The sequence below is a fragment of the Emys orbicularis genome, chromosome 2, assembly GCF_028017835.1.
Source record: "Emys orbicularis isolate rEmyOrb1 chromosome 2, rEmyOrb1.hap1, whole genome shotgun sequence".
Lineage (NCBI taxonomy): Eukaryota > Metazoa > Chordata > Testudines > Emydidae > Emys > Emys orbicularis.
In genome coordinates, this window is record NC_088684.1 from 196,121,370 (window position 1) to 196,141,373 (window position 20,004).

The following is a 20,004-nucleotide window of genomic DNA, read 5'->3' on the forward strand; positions in this document are numbered from 1 at the left end:
CATTTACCCTTAGTATACACCCAACCCACTGAACAGCTGGATGTCAGATCCAAATGATGAAGAGTGCTGTATAAAAATAGATCATTACAGATGGAGATGGTAGCACCACTTACTACGTTTTCCCAACACTTTCCATTATAAAGACCCTGTTTGCAGTTGCTTAGAACTTTGCCAAACTTTTCCCTTTTGTGCTGAAATTTCCCACGCTGGGTGTATGCCTCAGGCTTATTTTATTTGGATGATATAGCCAAAATGGCTCAGCTGTTTCTGAGAACAGGGCACAAACAACCTTATTTCTAGCATTTCCTAACTTTTAAATGCTTGATTTTGCAACCGAGCATTCATTAAACTTTTTTTTTCTGGGTAATTATATACAGGGAGAGTGCTAAATGCGGACTCCATAACATAACAAGAAATGGAATTAGCTCCTTATCTTTTAGCACCAAAAATGAAAATGATGGTCTAGAGGGAAACTTGCAAAGTCACACCTGAGAAACTAGAATAAGGCTATTCAGTTGTGTGATAGGGAAAGAACAGCAATCAAGTCAATCAACTTCTCAGTTTTAAAAGATCTGGCTTATGCTGTAAGCATAGCAAAGAAAATAAAAAAACAGCACAGGTATTGCTATTTCAGGCTTTTATAAACTGAACAGGTGTTATTACTGTCCTCTGTGTTTTCTGGCCTGTCATTTTGAAATATGACTTTAGAACTTTGTGAAAATGTTGAATCATATTTTTCAAAGCAGTGGCCTAATTCTACAAAATTTCATCAATTTCTGGGAAACTGAGATCGATCATGCCCATATGATGCCATGCAAAACATCAGAATATCATAGATGTTAGTAGATAAAGAGCTAATTCCATTTCTTGTTATATTATGGAGTCAGCATTTAGCACTCTCCCTGTATATAATTACCCAGAAAAAAAAAGTTAAATGAACGCTCGGTTGCAAAATCAAGCATTTAAAAGTTAGGAAATGCTAGAATTAAGGTTGTTTGTGCCCTGATTGTTTCATTTTTCCAGTGTTGTATAATGTGAAATGGATGGCTTGCACAATTGTATGTGGCTAATCTATGTATAAACATACTTGATTTTTGAAGTGCAACTGGCCAAATTAGGTGCATAACATGTGTGTGTACAATTTGGATACTTTCATTTACAAATTAGCCATATGCAATTGTGCATGTCCATCATTGAAACTAGTCAATCTAGTTCTTTTGAATATATTTATATTTGTTTTCTTCAACTCTGCTTCTCCCAAGGATCTCAAAATGATTTTATAAACAGTGATTAATGACATTTCACCACAAAGGTGAGAAACTACAGATACATATTACAGAATGGTCAACTAAGGCGGGGGTTCTCACCCTTAACCTACTATTATGGGAGGTTATGTGGACCAATCATGACCCCATTCTCGTTCACATAGCATTGGTGGAAACTACTGTAATTATAGACATGGAAAAGTAATGCTAGCAAAGTATCCAATGTATGTTCAGCCAATGGAAATGAGTAGGAGGAGCCAGAATCATGACCAACAGTTCTCTGTGAACCACCAGCAGGTGCTCCACAGAACACAGTTTGGGAACCTCTGAATTAAAAGCTCAGGGGTTGGCCTGTGTCAGCTGACTCGGCTTCGAGAGCTTGAGCTGCAGGGCTGTGTGATTGCTGTGTAGACGTGTAGATGCAGGCTGGATCCCAGGCTCTAGGATGCTGCAAGGTGGGAGGGTCCCAGGGCTCAGGCTCCAGACAAAGTCCAGAAGTCTACACAACAATGAAACAGCCCTGTAGACTGACCCCCACAAGCCTGAGTCAACTGGCATGGGCCAGCCAGGGTTTTTCTTTGCTGTGTAGACATACCCCCGAGAAGCTAAGGGTCAGATTTACAAAGATATTTGGGTGGTTAAAGATGCAAATAGGTGCTTAGTGGGATTTTCAAAAGCGACTATGGGTTTGTCTACACAGGGATACTCAGGAAAATTAATCAGAATTAACCAAAGGTGTGAATTTAAAGTGGATTCGTTAAACCACATCAAATCCCTATGGGAACACTTTTACTCAGAATTAAAGTGGCCTTAATTTGATTCAGTTTACTTCATTCTCAAAGTGAATTAAAGCCACTTTAATTCTGAACAAGAGTGTCCACACAGAGATTTAATGCTGTTTACTAATTCACTTTAAAAGTAAATTAATTTTCCTGAGTATCCTCAGGTAGACACACCCTAAGTGAGTTTGGCTCCTAAGAGCCATTGATTTCAATGCTTAGGAACTTTTGAAAATCCCATTAGGCACCTATCTGCATCTTTAGGTACCTAAATACCTTTGAAAATCTGCCCTTAAATGATTTGCCCAAGGTCAGACAGTGAGTCATTGACACAGGCATGAACAGAACCTGAATACCAGCACCCAATCCGTAATCCAACCACTAACACACATCACGTGTAAACCTTAGTGATCTTTTATATCCTGTGAAACTTTCTTCCATGCCCTTGCTAAAGGGTAAACTAAAAGTTATTAAGTAAAGGAATGTTGTATGCTGTAGAGTGCTCTGTCAAATACTTTACACAAATAAAAGAGAATTTTGCAAAGACACTGGAGGAAGAAGCTTTGATTTCCAAAGTGTGACTGAGGATAAACAAGAAAATTAGGCTGTCTGCAGCCACTTGATTTATTCCCAGAGTCAAGAGCACTGATGATAAAGTGGTCCCGAATTACTTCATCAACAATTTACTTTTGCTTTAGTGACATCCCAGTGTTATTTCCCTTCATTTGTTCCCCAGTACTGACATTTGTCTGATTCATTGTTAGTTTGGAAACCACCACTTTTCTCATAGATATTACCCACACCTCTCCAATCCTGGCTCTAATTCTTCTCGGTTGCTACTCTCATCTTCCCCAAGACCACCAAACACTTCTCAAAAGATCAGCATCCCAATCAATACTCATCAACCCTACTCATTCTATACCTGTCTGTAATGACTGTGTTCTTATTCTATTTGCATTGTACTGCACTAACTCATACTGTCGTCTTATATAATATGATGATGGCTGCTATTCAAAACCAACAAACTAACCCTCCTAGTAGCTTCTGGGATAGGTACTTAGTTACTTGTTTAGTACAGCTTGTCTATCTCTGCAGTGACATGATACCATATAAATAATAATAGTGTTCAGTATAAGAAATTTAATGCATTTAATCTAACAATATGCAATCTAGGAAAGCTCTGTCTAGCAGTTGCTTAAGGAAGCACTTGATGCAGACAACAGTAGCAAACGATTCTACAGGGTAGGCAGACTGTTTATCCTCCTGAGACCAAGGCTCAATCTTGTCATTAAGCATTGACTATAAGCTCTTGAATGAGTGACCTTTGTTAGACCAAGCAAGCTGAACCCTTTTCATGCAATCTGGTTCACTTATATAAAGCGTAATTTCATAGCAGGCACGAATAATAGGTACTTCACTGAGATCAATGTTAACTTAATTAAAGCTGAAGGTGAAGCACTTGCAACCCTATCCTTTCTCTGTGTCTGTTTTTCTCTCCTTGTGCAGCAATGCCACTTTTATTATTACTTAATATTTATACTGCAGTAGCATTCAGAGATCTAAATCACTATTGAGACTCCATTGTGCTAGGCACTGCACAAACAAATATGAAGATACAATCCCTGTGCCATACAGTATTTGTGCTATGATTAGTCTTGGAAGGATTAGATTTTCATTAGTAAATGTCAGTCAATGTCAATTTCACCAAACACACAAACACTGATGAAAAAATATTTCTATCAATAATAACTGAAATTTACAGATAGGCAAAGTAAGAAAAATGGTGCTTGAGAACTTATTAGAGTTTGATCTAGGGATATTTACTTAGTATATTTTAACATGTGAGGTTGAGAATTTGTGTTTTAATAGTTAGAAGCTTTAACTTGTTGAATCTGATTGTCTACTGTCATTAAGTAGGTTTTGTCTGACCCTTCCGTCTTATAATTTCCCACAACTATGAAAATGTAAATTGATAAAAATCAGAAAAAATGCTTAAAAATAAACTGTCAAAATCATAAAATAAAAATCAAATTCTACCAAGCCTATGATCCATTGTTATAGCCACTGACCACTAGGGGCTGCTTTTATGAGCACAATTATGTCTGCTGAAACCACAGCCAAACTATCCACTGTCTTCTTTGCTGTCTCTTCTGCTCCACTTGATGGAGAGAAAGATGGGGACAAATCTGTCAAGTGCTGTGTGGCTGACAGGAAGAACCTATCTGCAAGGCGGAAGTGATGGTGTAAGGGCTGGCCAAAGCAGAAGAGGAGGTGTAAGTGGCCTGCCCATCCACTTCAGCTTCTGCAAAGTAGCAAAGCTGGGGCAAACTGCCAGGCAGCACTTGTTCATTTGCTTTCCTTTGGGTGGCTGCATAATGCTTTTTCCTACTCCTGTGAACAGGCTTCTCACACTGTCTCAAAGGTGTGTGTGTGCTCCTGTGAACAGGTTTCTCATACTGTCTCAAAGGCTGAGGCTGTATGTGTGTGTGTGTGTGTGTGTGTGTGTGTGTGTGTGTGTGTGGTCTGTGACTTTTTCTTTTGTGTTGCTCTGATGGCACTATTTGTGATGTCATCACAGCAGCATGTCTTAAACCAGGAGGTGCAAACAGAGGCTGCAAAATAGGGAATAAAATATAACCATCCACAACATTCAGTTTGAGTGCTTTTTAAAACCCCAATTGGGAGTCTACAATTCACCCAAGTTTACAATCCACAGAGGTCTAGAATATTTAAACTATTAATAAGCTTTGCATGTAAACCACAAAGGTTAAGCTATCTTGCAAACAGTTATTCAGCTCACTATAGCAGATGATCATGATGCTCCCTTCTGACCTTAAAGTCTAGGAGTCTATACATCATTACAGCTTTATGACTAATCCTAACTATGCATTTATTTATTTAGGTTAGCCAGGCCCCATTACATCCATATAGCCACTGTAGATAACTTTATTGTAACTTTATGTCCTATTTTACATCTTCTGAAGTCTTCAGTTCATTTATGTGGTTTACACTGTTCATTTTTCCTACTCTTGCTTCATAAGCTAATTTTTAGTGCTTCTAAAAACATTAACACAGAAACCATCCAGGTTTAGGAGGCATCAGGGCTATGACACAAAATGAAAGCAGAGAAAATCAAAGTTAGCTCTTAAAGTCCACAGGTACCTTGTCTAGTGCGTATAGAGGGCATTGCACACATTACCCTTTGAACATCACTGTATAGCAGGTACAGTACGTTAAAGACTCCACACTATTTAATATTACACACAACATAACTACGTTAAAAGAATATTAAGGTTTCAAAGTTAAGCACTCAAAACTTAGGAAATGTGAGAATTACGGTTGCCCAAGCAACCTTAGTTCATCCCCCTTTTACACGTGTGTTATGATAGTCTTTAATTGCATCGTTACATAGTTTTTTCTCCCAGGACCTTTGCCCCATTCAGTGCACAGGCTAGACCATGCTCCTTCAGTGAGCAGCTATTAAATATTTTGTTTTATCTTCATTGTTCAGTGGCCTTATTTACTGCACACTATTCAAGCCCTGCTCCGAATACAGAATGCTTCATTTCTTCATGGGCTTTTCTATGGTGCTCATCACTATAGTATCTGAGTGCTTCACAAACATGAATTAATTTATTTTCACAACATCCCTGTGATATTATGCCCGTCTTACAGTTGGGGATCAGAGAAATTAAGGTAAAAAAGTGTTCACTAATTTTGGGCATCCAGTTTGAGACACATCGGATCTGACTTTTCAGAGTACTTAGCATTATACAGCACTTTGTATGTTCAAAGTACAACTCCCATTGACTTCATACATAGCAGAGTCTGCAAATCAGACCCCCATGTCTTAAATTGGGCACCCAGAAAAGGAGGAACACACAATTATTGACAACCTGTGAAAAGTTTGGTTGAAGTAACTTGCCCAGCATCACATAGGAAGCTCTGTGGCAGAGGCAGGGATAGAATCCAGTTCTCCAGGGCAGCATTCAATGGCATTAACCATGAGATGGTCCTTCCTCTTCCTGCAATCCCCTGCCTCATTCACTACACACCTTCCAACTTCTGCAACAAACAAGGCAGGGGTCCTAAAGGCAACATCCTCCTTTACTACACATCCCAGAACAGTCCATCATGAGCAATGAATGAGCAGGAATCCTATAGAAAAATATAGTAAATTATCATGTAATTAAACACTTCATGATGCATATGCACAAGGGGGACAAACTAAGGTTTCACAGGCTATCTTAATTTTGGCATTTCCTACATTTTGAGTAGTTAACTTTGTAATCTTAATATTCTTTTAATTAAGTTTCTGTGTGTAACTTCTCAGTAGTTTTTTTTTTAAAAGCAAACTGAAAAAACTCCCCAGAAATTCCAATATGTGACATCATATTGATACCCACATGGTTCATCAGCAGGACAAGAATCTTTAAATCCACCGCACAGACCTCTGCCATTTGAGTTAATGGAGGAACTTGTAGGAGTACTATGTTATCATCCTCTGTGTGGACGAGAGGGGGATGCGATACTTTGTCAGTGGATTTCACATGTATTTTATTGACTGCACGGGAATAGTGAGACTCTGGAATCTTGGGTTCCATTGCTGCCTCTGGAGAGAAGCATGTGCTATGACTCTTCTACCTGTTCCCCCTTGTGTCCCATTCTGTCCAACCTATCCCTACCCCAGTCCTGTCTCTTTCCCACCCCTGGATCATCATACAAGTCCCATTCTTTTTGCCTAATTAATCCCAATCTTCACTCTTCAGGCTTTGCATCCCAGCCCCGGTGCCCTTGCCCCACCACACTTAGTTTTCCACTCTGGGCTCTCCTTCCGAGGCTCAGTCTCTCCCAGTAACTGCATGTCTCTCCATCCTCCTAGGCTCCTTGTCCAGCTATTCCCAGCTTCCCCATCCTGGCTCCTCATCCAATCTGTCTCTCCTCTTCTCCTTCAGCTTCCAGTCATACCCCCCACCCCAAGCCTCAGTTTCCCCTTTTCCTGGCTCCTTGTTCCAGTCTCTTCCCAATTACAGCCATTAGTGCCAAAATTCGAAAGTAGTGCTGCAGACACTGATGCAGGAAAGTCCCAACTCAGGCAGCTGCTTTGCTGCCTGGAACCGAAAGTTGAACAATGATGCATTGGGGACCCCTGTTAACATTCTGTCACCACTAAATTGAATGGAGGGTTGGGGTGATCTCCAGATACTGCTAAATCATCCTGGTCAGAGATGCCTCATCCCGGAGGCTCAACAAAATACTTCTGAAAAGCAAATGTTTTGACTTTGGCATGGATTAGATGGCACCAAAAGATGCGCATTCAAAAAAAAAAAAAAATCTAGAGGACATTGCCTCCAGTCTCACCTTCTAGAACTTCATCCCTGCTTCTGATTATACACACTGAACATTACACTATAATAATAGATAATTGGAACAGTTCCCATAAAAAATAAATTGTAACGGTTTCCAGCAAAGTGCAGCTTGCTTGTCAAATGGTGTTATCTCTTTCCTTGGTTACGGTTATAAATAAATAATTTGTTTCATATTGGAAACAAAATGAATAAAATCCACCACTCTGTACCATTGGCACACACGCTAATGGGGAGCAGGGCCGGCTCCAGGCACCAGCTTAACAAGCAGGTGCTTGGGGCGGCCAAGGGAGAGGGGCGGCACCTGCGGCAATTCGGGGGCGGCAGGTCCCTCACTCCCTCTAGGAGCGAAGGACCTGCCGCTGAACTGCCGCCGCTGATTGCGGCTTTTTTTTTTTTTTTTTTTCCTTCCAATTGCCGCCGCCGATCGTGGCTTTTTTTTTTTTTTTTTTTGCTTGGGGTGGCAGAAATGCTGGAGCCGGCCCTGATGGGGAGGAGGGTGAGATTTTGTGGGGGCCCCTTTCTGAAATATGCCAAAAACTCCAACTATCACTGGATTTGAGGAAAGGAGGCCACAATAGTCAGTTATTTCCCTGCACATTTCCTTCAAAGCAAGTGATGTATTAGTTAATATACTGTACAGTACATGGAAACCGCTATACATGGACACACTGTCATTGCCTCGAGCAAAGAAAAAGCACAGATGTCCGAAATGGCATCATTTCCCTTATTATGACAATATCTTCCTTGTGTCATTACCATAGCTCTCTGCTACTACACTGGAACATCTAGCTGGTGTTCCAGTCAGTGTCCCCTGCATGACTTGCTATTTCTCTTCCCTCTGTGTAATCCTAGCTCCTCAGCTCTGCATCATATCCTGACGACTATCTCTGTCTAGTATTGACTTCTCTTTCTTTATCTCTGTAGTGTTCTATTGCTCATCCTGTAACATGCCTCACACCATATTACCCCAGCATTTCCTAAGCTTGCTCTGAAACCAGTATTTCTTTGTTTGATTTTTCCCCCCATCCTAGAATATCATTCTTGCAGATCCTACAAATATTCCTCTAACGTTCCCATTGTATATTTTTCATACTTCATTCCCATATTTATCCCGGCCGTTTCATGTCACCATTCATGAATAGTCCGATGAATTACTAAATTAAATGAACTACTGATTCAAATACCAACAAGTGGCTACCAATGTAAAATATGCTCATAAAAGTAAGAATCTTATTGATTACTGAATATTCCAAGACATGACAAAAGAAATAAACAATTATACTCAACAAACGTCTTAACTTTTAAAAAAGAGGGAAGAAAAGTTCCTTAGGTTAGACCAAGATCCATCCTTCCTATAAAGAAAATAAGTTTTCTTGATGTTATTTATTGTAAAGCATCACTATAAAAAGAAAAAAAAAGAAAAAAAAAGGGAAGAGGTGTGAAAAACAAAATCTGTAAACAGAGAGATCAAATTTGTAAACAGAGATTTTAAATTAAAACATGCTATGCCAAATGTTACTGCCAACTCTTCCTATGTTTTTAGAAAGATTCAGTAAAAACAGTTTAGCTGCTTCCAAGAACAAGTTTAGGGAAACACATGTTGTTTTGCTAATGATAATATATACTGAGGCTAAGTGGGACTTTCCCTACAATTGTTCTTCCTACAGAGGAACAATTATTCACTACAGAACTCCGATCCGATCTTAGCACCATGCATCCTGTGTACTGAATGAAGCAGGAATCCTGTAGGGAAAAGAGTATGTTATGAAGTAATTTAAAACTATCGTAATAGATCTGCCCAAGGAGGATGAATGAAGGTTACAAGGGCAGCCTTAATTATGGGCTTTCCTAACCTATGAGTAAGGCTCAGATTTTGCAATGGATATTTTTAGTAAAAATCACAGACGGGTCACAGGCAATAAGCAAAAATTCATGGAAGCCCGTGACCTGTCTGTGATTTTTACTAAAAATATTCCTGGTAAAATGGGGAGGGAGGAGCACTCACAGCGCCTGAGCCGCTGCGGGTGTGCCCCTCGCTGCCTCTCATGGCTTGACATTGTGGGGAGGGCTCCTGCCGCCCGCAGCAAGTGGGAGCTCCAGGGTCCCCCTGCCACCCTTGGTGGCTAGGATGTCTGGGATCTGCCCATGGGGATTGGGAGCTCCAGGGTCCCCCTGCCACCCTTGGTGGCTAGGATGTCTGGGATCTGCCCACGGGATTGGGAGCTCCAGGGTCCCCCCACTGCCCGTGGGGACTGGGAGCTCTGGGGTCCCCCTGCTGCTGGCAGTTAGGAGCTGCTGGTGGCCCACCCCTGGTGGCCCAGCGGCTGAGATCTGTGGGGCTGCTTGCTGACAGCTCCAGCCCCAGGGCAGAAAATGTCACGGAGGTCTCTAGAAGTCACAGATTCTGTGACTTCTGTGACCTCCATGATATAATCACAGCCTTACTTATGAGTGTTTGACTTCGTAGTTTTAGCCTTTTTCAAGGGAGTTTGTTTTTATACAATAGACATGCATGTTGCTTAGGTACCATGGAGTCTGACATTATAGAAATAGAACAGCCAGCCAGACAGGTAATTTGGAATACTGATGGTCCCCAAAAGATCTGTATTTATATTTTACAAACAAACAGTTATATATAAAAAAAACCCTCACAGCCATGCCAATAAATATAAAAGTTATTAAGAGAGGTTGGCCATTCTCCTCCTGAATTGCACAGTATTACCATATCATGTGGAATCTTATTGTGTCATTAACCACATGGCTGTTGGATAACAAATACAGCCAAATGTGCATCATAAAAGTTTCCTAAATTACTGAACTTTATGATGCAGAAAATAAAGACTCCAACCATAGAAGAAGCCACCCTAGGTCTACTTATTACTGACAAGGGCACATTGTTTCAGGAAAAAAAATAGTAGGGAAGCAGGAAACCAGCGGCTTGAAGCTATTTGTGTTCAGCATAGTAAGGAATGAGTTAACAAACTGCAGCAATTTATGAGTATCAGATTTCACAAAAACCATTTAAGAAGTGAGGGGTAAGACCATAGGACCATGACTAGCCAGAGTTTTGGTAATAGTTTTAACAACCCACTTACCATTGTTTAGCATCAGCATCACAGTTGCAGTAGTATTTGGGATCAGTACAATTGCGTTCAATGCCACAGGCACATTTCTGAATGCCAGGTCCAGAGCCACCCCAATAGTAGTGCTTCTCATTGGCTTTTCCAACCCACCAGGTGTATGGATTCCCATCTGCAAAGAACAAGAATGGAGGGTTAGATGCATCAAAGGTGATAGGGGTCCACAATGCCACATAGCTGGATACAATTGTCTAATATGTAAGTGGTGTTAACAACACACAGCTGGAAAAGCAACATATCCATCATAAATGAACAGACATTCCACTGCAATTTAAAGGACACTGTCAGATTAAAACCAAAATTTTTATCTGTACCCATACCACCTTCTATTATACAACAGGAAACTTTTAAAATCTATTTTGCTTTTTGCTATTTATGCTCTTTATTTTTATTGTATAAACTAAGAACAGTTAAAGAGGCTGGAAGGGTTCACATCAATCTCAAATTCCAGTTCTTATGCATTAGACATAAGATGCAATATCTGGGCTGCAGCTACTGTAGGGGAATATGTATTTGTTTTGTTTTAAAAATAACACCTCACTGGAAACTAATTTGTTTTCACTGGAAAATAAACACCTACACTATCCAGTGACTATTTAGCCAAAACCAAAGTTTAAATAGGTGTTACTGGACTCCTGTAAGACACAAATCAGTTAAAAAAGTCAGTCTTTGCAAGGAGATGTCAACACTCCCCAGCTTTTCCATTGCATAGACCCAGTCCTGTGATATATTTACCTTGCTTGGCACAAAGTCTGTAACCTTAAATTTTCCCATATTACTGTACATTTCCACATAATATTGTTGGACAACCGAACCCATTACTCTCAGATGAAGAGAACCCTATTCTACTCTATACTGAAAAGTATTCTTAGCAGATGACCCTGTTCAAGGCCCCAATTCGGCAAAATACTTAAGTATGCACTTTAAAGCATGTGAATAATTCTATAGACTTCAGAGAGTTCCATCCATTGATTTCATCCAAGCTACAACAGTATCATAGAGCTTGGTTTACATAACTACTACTTAAGAAAAAATATTCCTCCCAGTAATGTACCATAAACAATATTTTCAACTTAAATGAAATGAGGCCACTTCTAAGTATTTTACTTATTAAGCTTTTCAAAAGTAAAATCCTCCTTAATGTTCCATGCAGTTTTTTCTTCTTAGAAATATAACTGAAATCATGTTTTAATCATTTAATTGTTGTGCTTTGCACACATGCATGTACAAGCTGAAGCTGCATCCATAACCCTAAAAACATTCACCGGACAATCTAATTCCATCCTCCACACTGTAAATCTTCTTCTATCCTCCAGACGTGTTAAAAGTAAACCACACTGAGCCCCAGAGAGGACTAAATTCTGTGACAGGAGAGCAACCAAATAAAATCCCTCCTCAAAATAAAATCACTCTATTTAATGCTTTTGAATTGTTAAACATAATACAAGAGTCCCATTATTGAATATACAGTAATGTGAAAAAGCAGTCATCACCTAGGGCTTTATGATTGTTGTTATGCTGCACAGCATGGCCACTCCGAACATCACAGCAACAGTAATGGATATGGTACTAGACTGACTCCATTCTAGGATCTAAATTGGTCATTTTAGCTTCTGTGACTTGATTATCATTGAAAGATATTAAAAATGCTGAGGGTTATAGAAGGATATGTTGTGTGACTATTCTAGCATCATTTCAAAGCTGCTATAAAAATGTCTAGGATATGAGGTTACATTGCTCTGGCTTGCAAAAAGTTTATTTAACCAGAGATATTTTACAGGTAAATGTGTTTTCCACCAGTTAATGTTTGAATTATTTTAATTAATGCGGCATCCAGATACAGCAATTTGGCCATTTGGATGTTATATCATAATTTTGCCATATTTGAGGACAGCTTGTAGTTTAAGTACCATATTGTGAATGCTTTAGTATTAGCTGTTCTGCGAATGAAATAGAGCTCTGCTTGTTCATACCTTTTGGATACAGGAAAACCTCATGCTCCTAATTATCAGCACTTAGGTAGGAAACTAGCTTGCTAATTAGAGTACCAAAAGGATAGAAAATTACTTAATTTTTTCAAAAGACAGCGAGGATTCAAAAATTCAGAAGCAAATAGACATATTTAAAATAGATGAAAGCAAAGTAGCACTTAAGTACGATAATGATGGGCGCAATAGAAAACCAGAAGATAGATGGAGGAATGGCATGTGCTACAATTCTTTTAATGATAGCTGGTATTAGGTTTTAAATCTAGAACATGTTCTGAAACTTGGACAGAGTAGTTTTTCAAAGTTATTGACTCCAAAGAAGCTATGCTGATTTGCAGAGGATTTGGACCAATCTGTATGCAGCTGTCTTGATCACTGTTGTAATGATTATCATTTTGTTGCTGATATTTACCTTTTAAAACCTCCTAAATAAATCGATAAAAATTGAAGGACTTTTGCCTTATGCAGAAACACATCTGTATTCAGAAAAGCACTTACACATATGCTTAAGTCCACTGAAGTCAATGGGCTATGGTCAGCTATTTTGGGGCATCCTAATTCCCCACCCCCGTGTGCATATTTTGCAGTCAGCATCACAGATTACTGAAGACAAACACTGCTTTTTAGAGTAGTAGTAAGATGCATCTCCCCATGCATTTCCCTTGTCATCGCCTAAACCATTCTGGCCTGTGCCAGCCAAATGAATCTTGTCCCATTTCACCCCACTACTGCAAAAGAAGTGAGGTTAAGGTTTTGCCCATAGTTTTGCTGAGATCCTTCAGGATGAAAGGTTTCAGAGTAGCAGCCGTGTTAGTCTGTATCCTCAAAAAGAACAGGAGTACTTGTGGCACTTTAGAGACTAACAAATTTCAGGATGAAAGATGCCATACACATGTAAGATATTAATACACGGAGTATAACAAATTTATCAGATACTGTATGTACCAAGAGGATGAACAGGGTAAAAGGGAAAAATAGAAGGGAAGGGGGAAAGAACAAGGGAAGATTCATCATGGGACAGGTCATTATTTTTATTGCCAGGTGGCAGCAACCCTACCTTTAGAAATAGAACCACCCTTCTCCTCAACCAACCCCATCCCATTTTGCATTCATTCATTCAGGATGTGTGTACACTCTCATTTTACAGTGGATTTCTTATTATTTCTTATTATTTCTATGTAGGGAGGGACGTTTATGTGCTAATGGGAAAGGAACTAGCTAAACAACTGATGTAGTGAACTCCAAAAAAGAAGGATGATCAAGTATTCAAGGGAAATTGTTCTAAATATAAAAATATTTGATAATCTCTTATTATGCTAAGGATATTAATGTAGTTGGGATGAGTTTTAAAAGCCATGCACTTTTGTTAACCCTACCCCTCCCACTGAAAAAAAACCATCTCAGGGGAAGAAGCCATGTATAATAATACATTCTTTATATCAAATATATTATTATAGTAGGCATCACAAGGTGGGACTGTTACACAGTCTTCAAAGTTATTTTTCTTAGTGTGCGAGCCAGCTTTGACTGTTAGGAAGACATGCTGTATTGTTGTCTGTTTTGGGTTGTGCCAGGTTTTGTGAGGAGGCAGCATCAGGAGAGAAAGAGCTGGGTAAGGAGCAGGAGAGTCTCTGATTAGAGTCAATTCTTCAGAAGCAGAGTTGCTTCCTGGGAACGGGGCTTTGGTGCTGGGCTGAGATTCCTAGAATGGCCCTGCGTGCCATTTTACCATCTCATTTCAGGATTGATGTGTATATATATATATATATATATATATATATATATATATATGCAAATAAAGCAAGGTACACTTAGATTACACCCTGACTCCACCTCACTGATTTCCACCACTGGAAAGTCATCTTGCAAGCCCCCAGACATCGGCTGCAGAAGAGCAATACTGGTGTCAGGACGGGCTACTGGTGTTGGAAGAATGGGCAAAAGTATCATGCCTTTAAGGCAGCACAACAGCCTCAGATATACTGAAGTGTGGGTAGTTACATCTTGTAGCAACACTACTGACCTCTACAGTGAAAGGAAAAAGCTGGTTTTACATAAGGATGGGTATAAATATTTGGCCGGAGCACCAGGCTTGAACCACATTTTTTAAAGATTCAGATCTGTCTCATTTAATTTCTGCACATTTGCTGGTTATGCCGCTAGGCCAGCACCTCTAATGCCCCCGGGCTGGACTTCGGTGAAAATGAATTGAACATTTTAATGCTTAGTTAAATCAAACTTTAACGCTAACCTAATTTTTTTAGGTTCCCCCCCTTAATAATCCTAGTTTTTTAAAGCAAGTGGCTATGAGGGTTTTCTATTAGAGACAGTGTACCTTCTCTAGCAAGAGAGTCAGGCAAGGAGAATAGACTAAGGGAGCCTCTTAATATTCCCACAGATCTTGAGTATCATAAAAAAAAGCCATTTCTTGCTCATCTGATACATATATCTTCTTGTGAACCATTTCATTTAATAGGAAAAAATTCCCACCAAAGTTACTGTAGTATGAACAGAACTCATAACAGTCAATAATATATTTATTTCTGACATAGTAGAATAGTCTTATAACATATGACTTTCACATGAACACTTTATATTCTATTGAACATTTAATAGAACTCATTATTTCTAAATACCATTGATTAATAAAAATGTGATTAACAGTTTAGGGCCATTGTTTCAGAAGCAATTAGCACCCATAATTGGGGCTGCTTTTTTGAGAGATCTCAGCTTCCATGTAGGCACCTACCTAATGCAACCAGATATTCAAAAGATCTCAGCACCCAGCAGCTCCCACTGAGAACTTAACCCTCAGAGTACTGATGACTATACTCTCGACCTGTCTTCCACAACACCCATAATTCATTAAGCTTTCGTCTAACCCTGCAAAGAACCTCAACAGAACACTGCCTACCAGAGAGGTGGGCAAACTATGGCCCGCAGGACCGTCCTGCCCAGCCCTTGAGCTCCCGGCCAGGGAGGCTCACCCCCCGGCCCCTCCCCTGCTGTCCTCCCTCCCCCGCAGCTACGCCCCCACGCAAGCAGTGCTCTGGGCGGCGGGGCTGCACGCTCCTGCAGGGCAGTGCGGCAGCATGTCTGGCTCCGGCCGAGTGGCGCGGCTGCCAGACATGCTGCTCTGAGTGGCATGGTAAGGGGGCGGGGAGCCGGTGGGTTGGATAAGGGGCAGGAGGTCCCGGGGGGCAGTCAGGGGACAGGGAGCGGGGGAGTTGGATGGGGTGGAGATTCTGGGGGCCAAGGGACAAGGAACAGGGGGGTGGGGGGGATTTGGATAAGCGTGGGAGTCCCGGGTGGCCTGTCAGGGTGCGGGGGTGTGGATAGGGGTCGGGGCAGTCAGGAGACGGGGAGCGGGGGGGTTGGATAGGGGCTGGGGTCCCAGGGGAGCTGTTAAGGTCGGGGGGGTCCCAGGAGGGGGCGGTGAGGGGACAAGAAGCCGGGGGGGGGTTGGATGGGTCAGGAGTTCTGAGGGGGGCAGTCAGGGGACGGGAAGTGGGAGGGGGCCAGGCTGTTTGGGGAGGCACAGCCTTCCCTACCAGGCCCTCCATACAGTTTTGCAACCCCGATGTGGCCCTAGGGCAGGGGTTGGCAACGTTTGGCACGCGGCTCGCCAGGGTAAGCACCCTGGCAGGCCGGGCCAGTTTTATTTACCTGCTGACGCGGCAGGTTCGGCCGATCGCGGCCCCCACTGGCTGCGGTTCGCCGTCCCGGGCCAATGGGGGCGGCGAGAAGCTGCGGCCAGCACATCGCTCGCCCGCGCCGCTTCCCGCCGCCCCCATTGGCCCGGGACGGCGAACAGCGGCCAGTGGGGGCCGCGATCGGCCGAACCTGCCGCGTCAGCAGGTAAATAAAACTGGCCTGGCCCGCCAGGGTGCTTACCCTGGCGAGCCGCGTGCCGAACGTTGCCGACCCCTACCCTAGGGTGACCAGACAGCAAGTGTGAAAAATCGGGATAGGGGTAGGGGGGTAATAGGAGTCTATATAAGAAAAAACCCCAAATATCGGGACTGTCCCTATAAAATCGGGACATCTGGTCACCCTATGTGGCCCTCGTGCCAAAAAGTTTGCCCACCACTGGCCTACCACCTCCTCTCCCCTCTGCCATTGGTGCATCTCCTGACTACCATCTACTCTGGCCCCTTGCCAGTTCTGTTCCCAAAACAAATGGATATATGTTCACAGCTAACCTGTCTCCTTGCTGAGATGAGACAAGCTGAAACTTGCTCAGAGCAAGAATTCCCAAGTCTTTTTGCCTGTAGATGCCAGAAACCTTCTCAGATCCCTTGCAGAGCTCCCTCTAGCAGGCCCTTAAAATCACAGCACCTGACTTTCAGACCTGCTGAGCACCTGCAAGTCCAATTGAAGTCAATGGCACAGCACCTTTGAAAAAGAGGACTATTGAAAACTTTGCAGCTAGAGCCCATCTCTAATTACTACACTTCCTTGATTCTCCACAAACAATTAAGAATTAATTTACTAAGCTGGATCCCTTTGCTCTAAACATAACAAGAACAGCTGCTTGCTGTGAGTGCATTACAGAACAGCTCCAACTATCAGCTTGCATGTTAAAAAACTCAGTAATAAGTACCAGGGAACAAACCACTGTTACACTAACCAACACATAATCCATACACCTCTAACTCTTTGTTAGAAAGGTCTCTTTTGTTCAATTCTATGTAAACTGAATAGCGTAAAACAACAGGAGATACACTGCCTGACTAATCTTTGTTATGGGCAAGGTAAGACCAAAGATATCCTTCTAAAATATTCACAATACCACATAGCTGTAACTTTTACAGCACATTTTCTTCATTGATGCAAATAGTTTATCTTACATTACATAGGACAACATGGGGATTAAACAGGAACAGTGCATGGTTGGGTGTGTGTGGGGAGACCAGTGGGAATTCCATTCTTTTTAGTGGAAACGTGTGTGTGTGTAAGGGCAGGTAGAATTCTGCCATTTTGTGTGTGTAACATTCTTAGGGTACCTTCCGTATTATGTTATTGGCTTTGTGTGAAACTATAGTATAACATACAGTAATTTTATCCTCTAACTTTTGGTTTTCAGCCAGGGCCTGAACTGAACTGAACTGTGTGTGTGTGTGTGTGTGTGTGTGTACACACGCACATGAGAGGATGACCATGGTACAGCTGTAGTTCTAGGAGAAATTCTGGCTGACTCAGCCAGAATTCTTGTTGGGGACCAGATGTTAGTGGAATAATTGTCACTGTTTGAAAGGATGCAACGTGCCAACTTGATTCCACGTTTCCAAACATAGAGGGTGCTTGGGCCATGGCCCCACTCTCACCTAACCCCTCTTTAGTGCCCTTTTGGTGTGTCTGTGACCCTAATCCATGCAGGTCCAATCAATCTGGTCTATAATGTGCACACTGATTGTCCCTCAGCTGTTACTGCTACTTGAGAATTTCCCATTTGTCAAACACACAGGTTTGATGATGATGGGGATCTCACAGGTTAAATAAACACACACATTTCAATTAAGTGTTTTCTGAATAGGCAAATTACCTTTCAAAGTTTCAGTGCATGACCAATGAAATTTGCATTATGTACACACTGATGATTTAGTTAATTTGATGCTTATTTTATTTTACTTTAGTTTATTGACATTTTGATGGCCAGTCTCTGTGCTCTGCCACTGATACATGCAGGCACCAATGCCATGCTGATGGGACACTTAGTAGGATTGCTGCCCTTGCCTAATGCCATGAAAGTGGTAGCACAAGAAAACGCAGCTGTTGACTGGCCTCACAATGGGAAAAGAGCAAAAATTGAAAATACTTCTCTGTAGCACAGATTCTGCTCTTATTTGCACTGGTGTGAATCCTAGGTAGCTTCGGTGATTTCAAATGATTGACAATAATCAATGGAGTTATTTGGATTTACACTGATATAACTGAAAGAAGAATCTGGTGCTAAATGATCGGTTTTGCAGTTTTCCATAAAAATACCAGTGTATGGACGGCAAAAAAAATATATATATATATATATATTTTGAGTATTTCCAGTTCTTTGGTAAATAATGATCTATATATGATTTGTAAGGAAGCTTGGGACAGGTTTGTCTGGTTAGCAGACTGTGATGGGTTTTTCTGTTTCTTTTTCCCTTTGAGATTCAGTTCTCTTTCTTGTTTTGTCTTTGCTTTTTTTTTTTTTTTTTTTTTTGTAGTGCATGAGTGAATGTGATATGAAGTGTTAAAGAGAATATATTCTTTTGTTTCTGTCTTCGTTTGTTAATCACTACAGCATTCTTTCCTTAAGGCCAACTAGGAAAAGGACAAATAGCAAATGCATGAGCCTATGCAAAAACTAATACTGATGGTAGCCAGACGACTAATGGCTAGAAGCGCCAGATTTAGCCAAGCCCAGCTGGAGATACAAATGAAGCAAGCTGGCAAATGAGAACCCGAGGCACAGGATAAAAAAACCCCGCAGAAACCTCAGGCAAATAAAGATAACTAGGGACATTTGGTTTAGAGTTAGCTAATGAGACTAACAGTATTATGGGTTAATATCCTTTTGTTGTTATTTATGGTAACCTTTGTTGTCACGGTATTGTTTATTTTTGGTTTCTTTCCCCATGGTGGGAAGGTCTAATCAATTCTATTTTCCTTTACCATCACTGGGCTGGAGCATCTTTTATAAGCAGACCCAGACACTTGTTTTTTGTGACAATTGTATTTATTTATAAATGCTGTATAAGCGTGTGAAGAGGAGTAGAGGAATCAGTGTAGTAGAGGTGGGTCTCAGGATTCCTGGAGCCCAGCTCCAAAGGGACTTCTGGTGTATCTCTTTGAACCAAGATTTGGGGTTCTGGTCAAAGACAGTGTATCCACTTCCACTCCATGACTTGGGGAAAGGATTCCTCCAATCATCCCTCACTGAATCCCCTGGCAGGAAGCCTGGCAATTATGGCTTGGTGCACGAAAGAGTGGGAGAACTAATTTAGACCTAAATCCTATTGTCTATGTCTGATACCATATGGTAAAGACAGGGAAGAGAGAAATCTGGTCATGTGCTTGAGGAATAAAAATCTCTACTTGGTTTTGATAGTCAGTCCTCAATTTGATGACCACTGCAGAACAACAAACATGTGCAAAGTGTTCCATTATCCCATTACATTTGCCCGCTTATTTTTCAGAGGATGTTTTTGAGGCAAATATTTTTAAATCTCTATAATATATGATTTCAAAAATGCTATTTCATGCAGATCCTGAAGAAGGAAAGCAGCAAATGCAAAATTTCATACTAGCCATCAGACATTTGATTTAAGTGCCCTTTTCACTAAGCTAAACAACACTTTTCCCTGAACAAACTTATGAACAAAGATAGATTCCTGACTTTTCTTTACAGGACCACATCTGCTCATGTTTAAAATCCCCTTGGCTCCATTCAGACAAATGTCCATTCTTCTTTCAGAATTAGC

General features: G+C 41.2%; 1 protein-coding gene across 1 annotated transcript in view; it reads right to left on the bottom strand.

Moving 5' to 3' along the window:
* Window positions 1–20,004, bottom strand: part of CNTNAP2 (contactin associated protein 2) — a 1,144,465-nt gene that overhangs the window by 284,645 nt on the left and 839,816 nt on the right. The window contains exon 14 of the mRNA XM_065398395.1: window positions 10,509–10,665. Within this exon, the coding sequence (XP_065254467.1) occupies window positions 10,509–10,665 (157 nt within the window). The remainder of the gene's footprint in view (window positions 1–10,508; window positions 10,666–20,004) is intronic.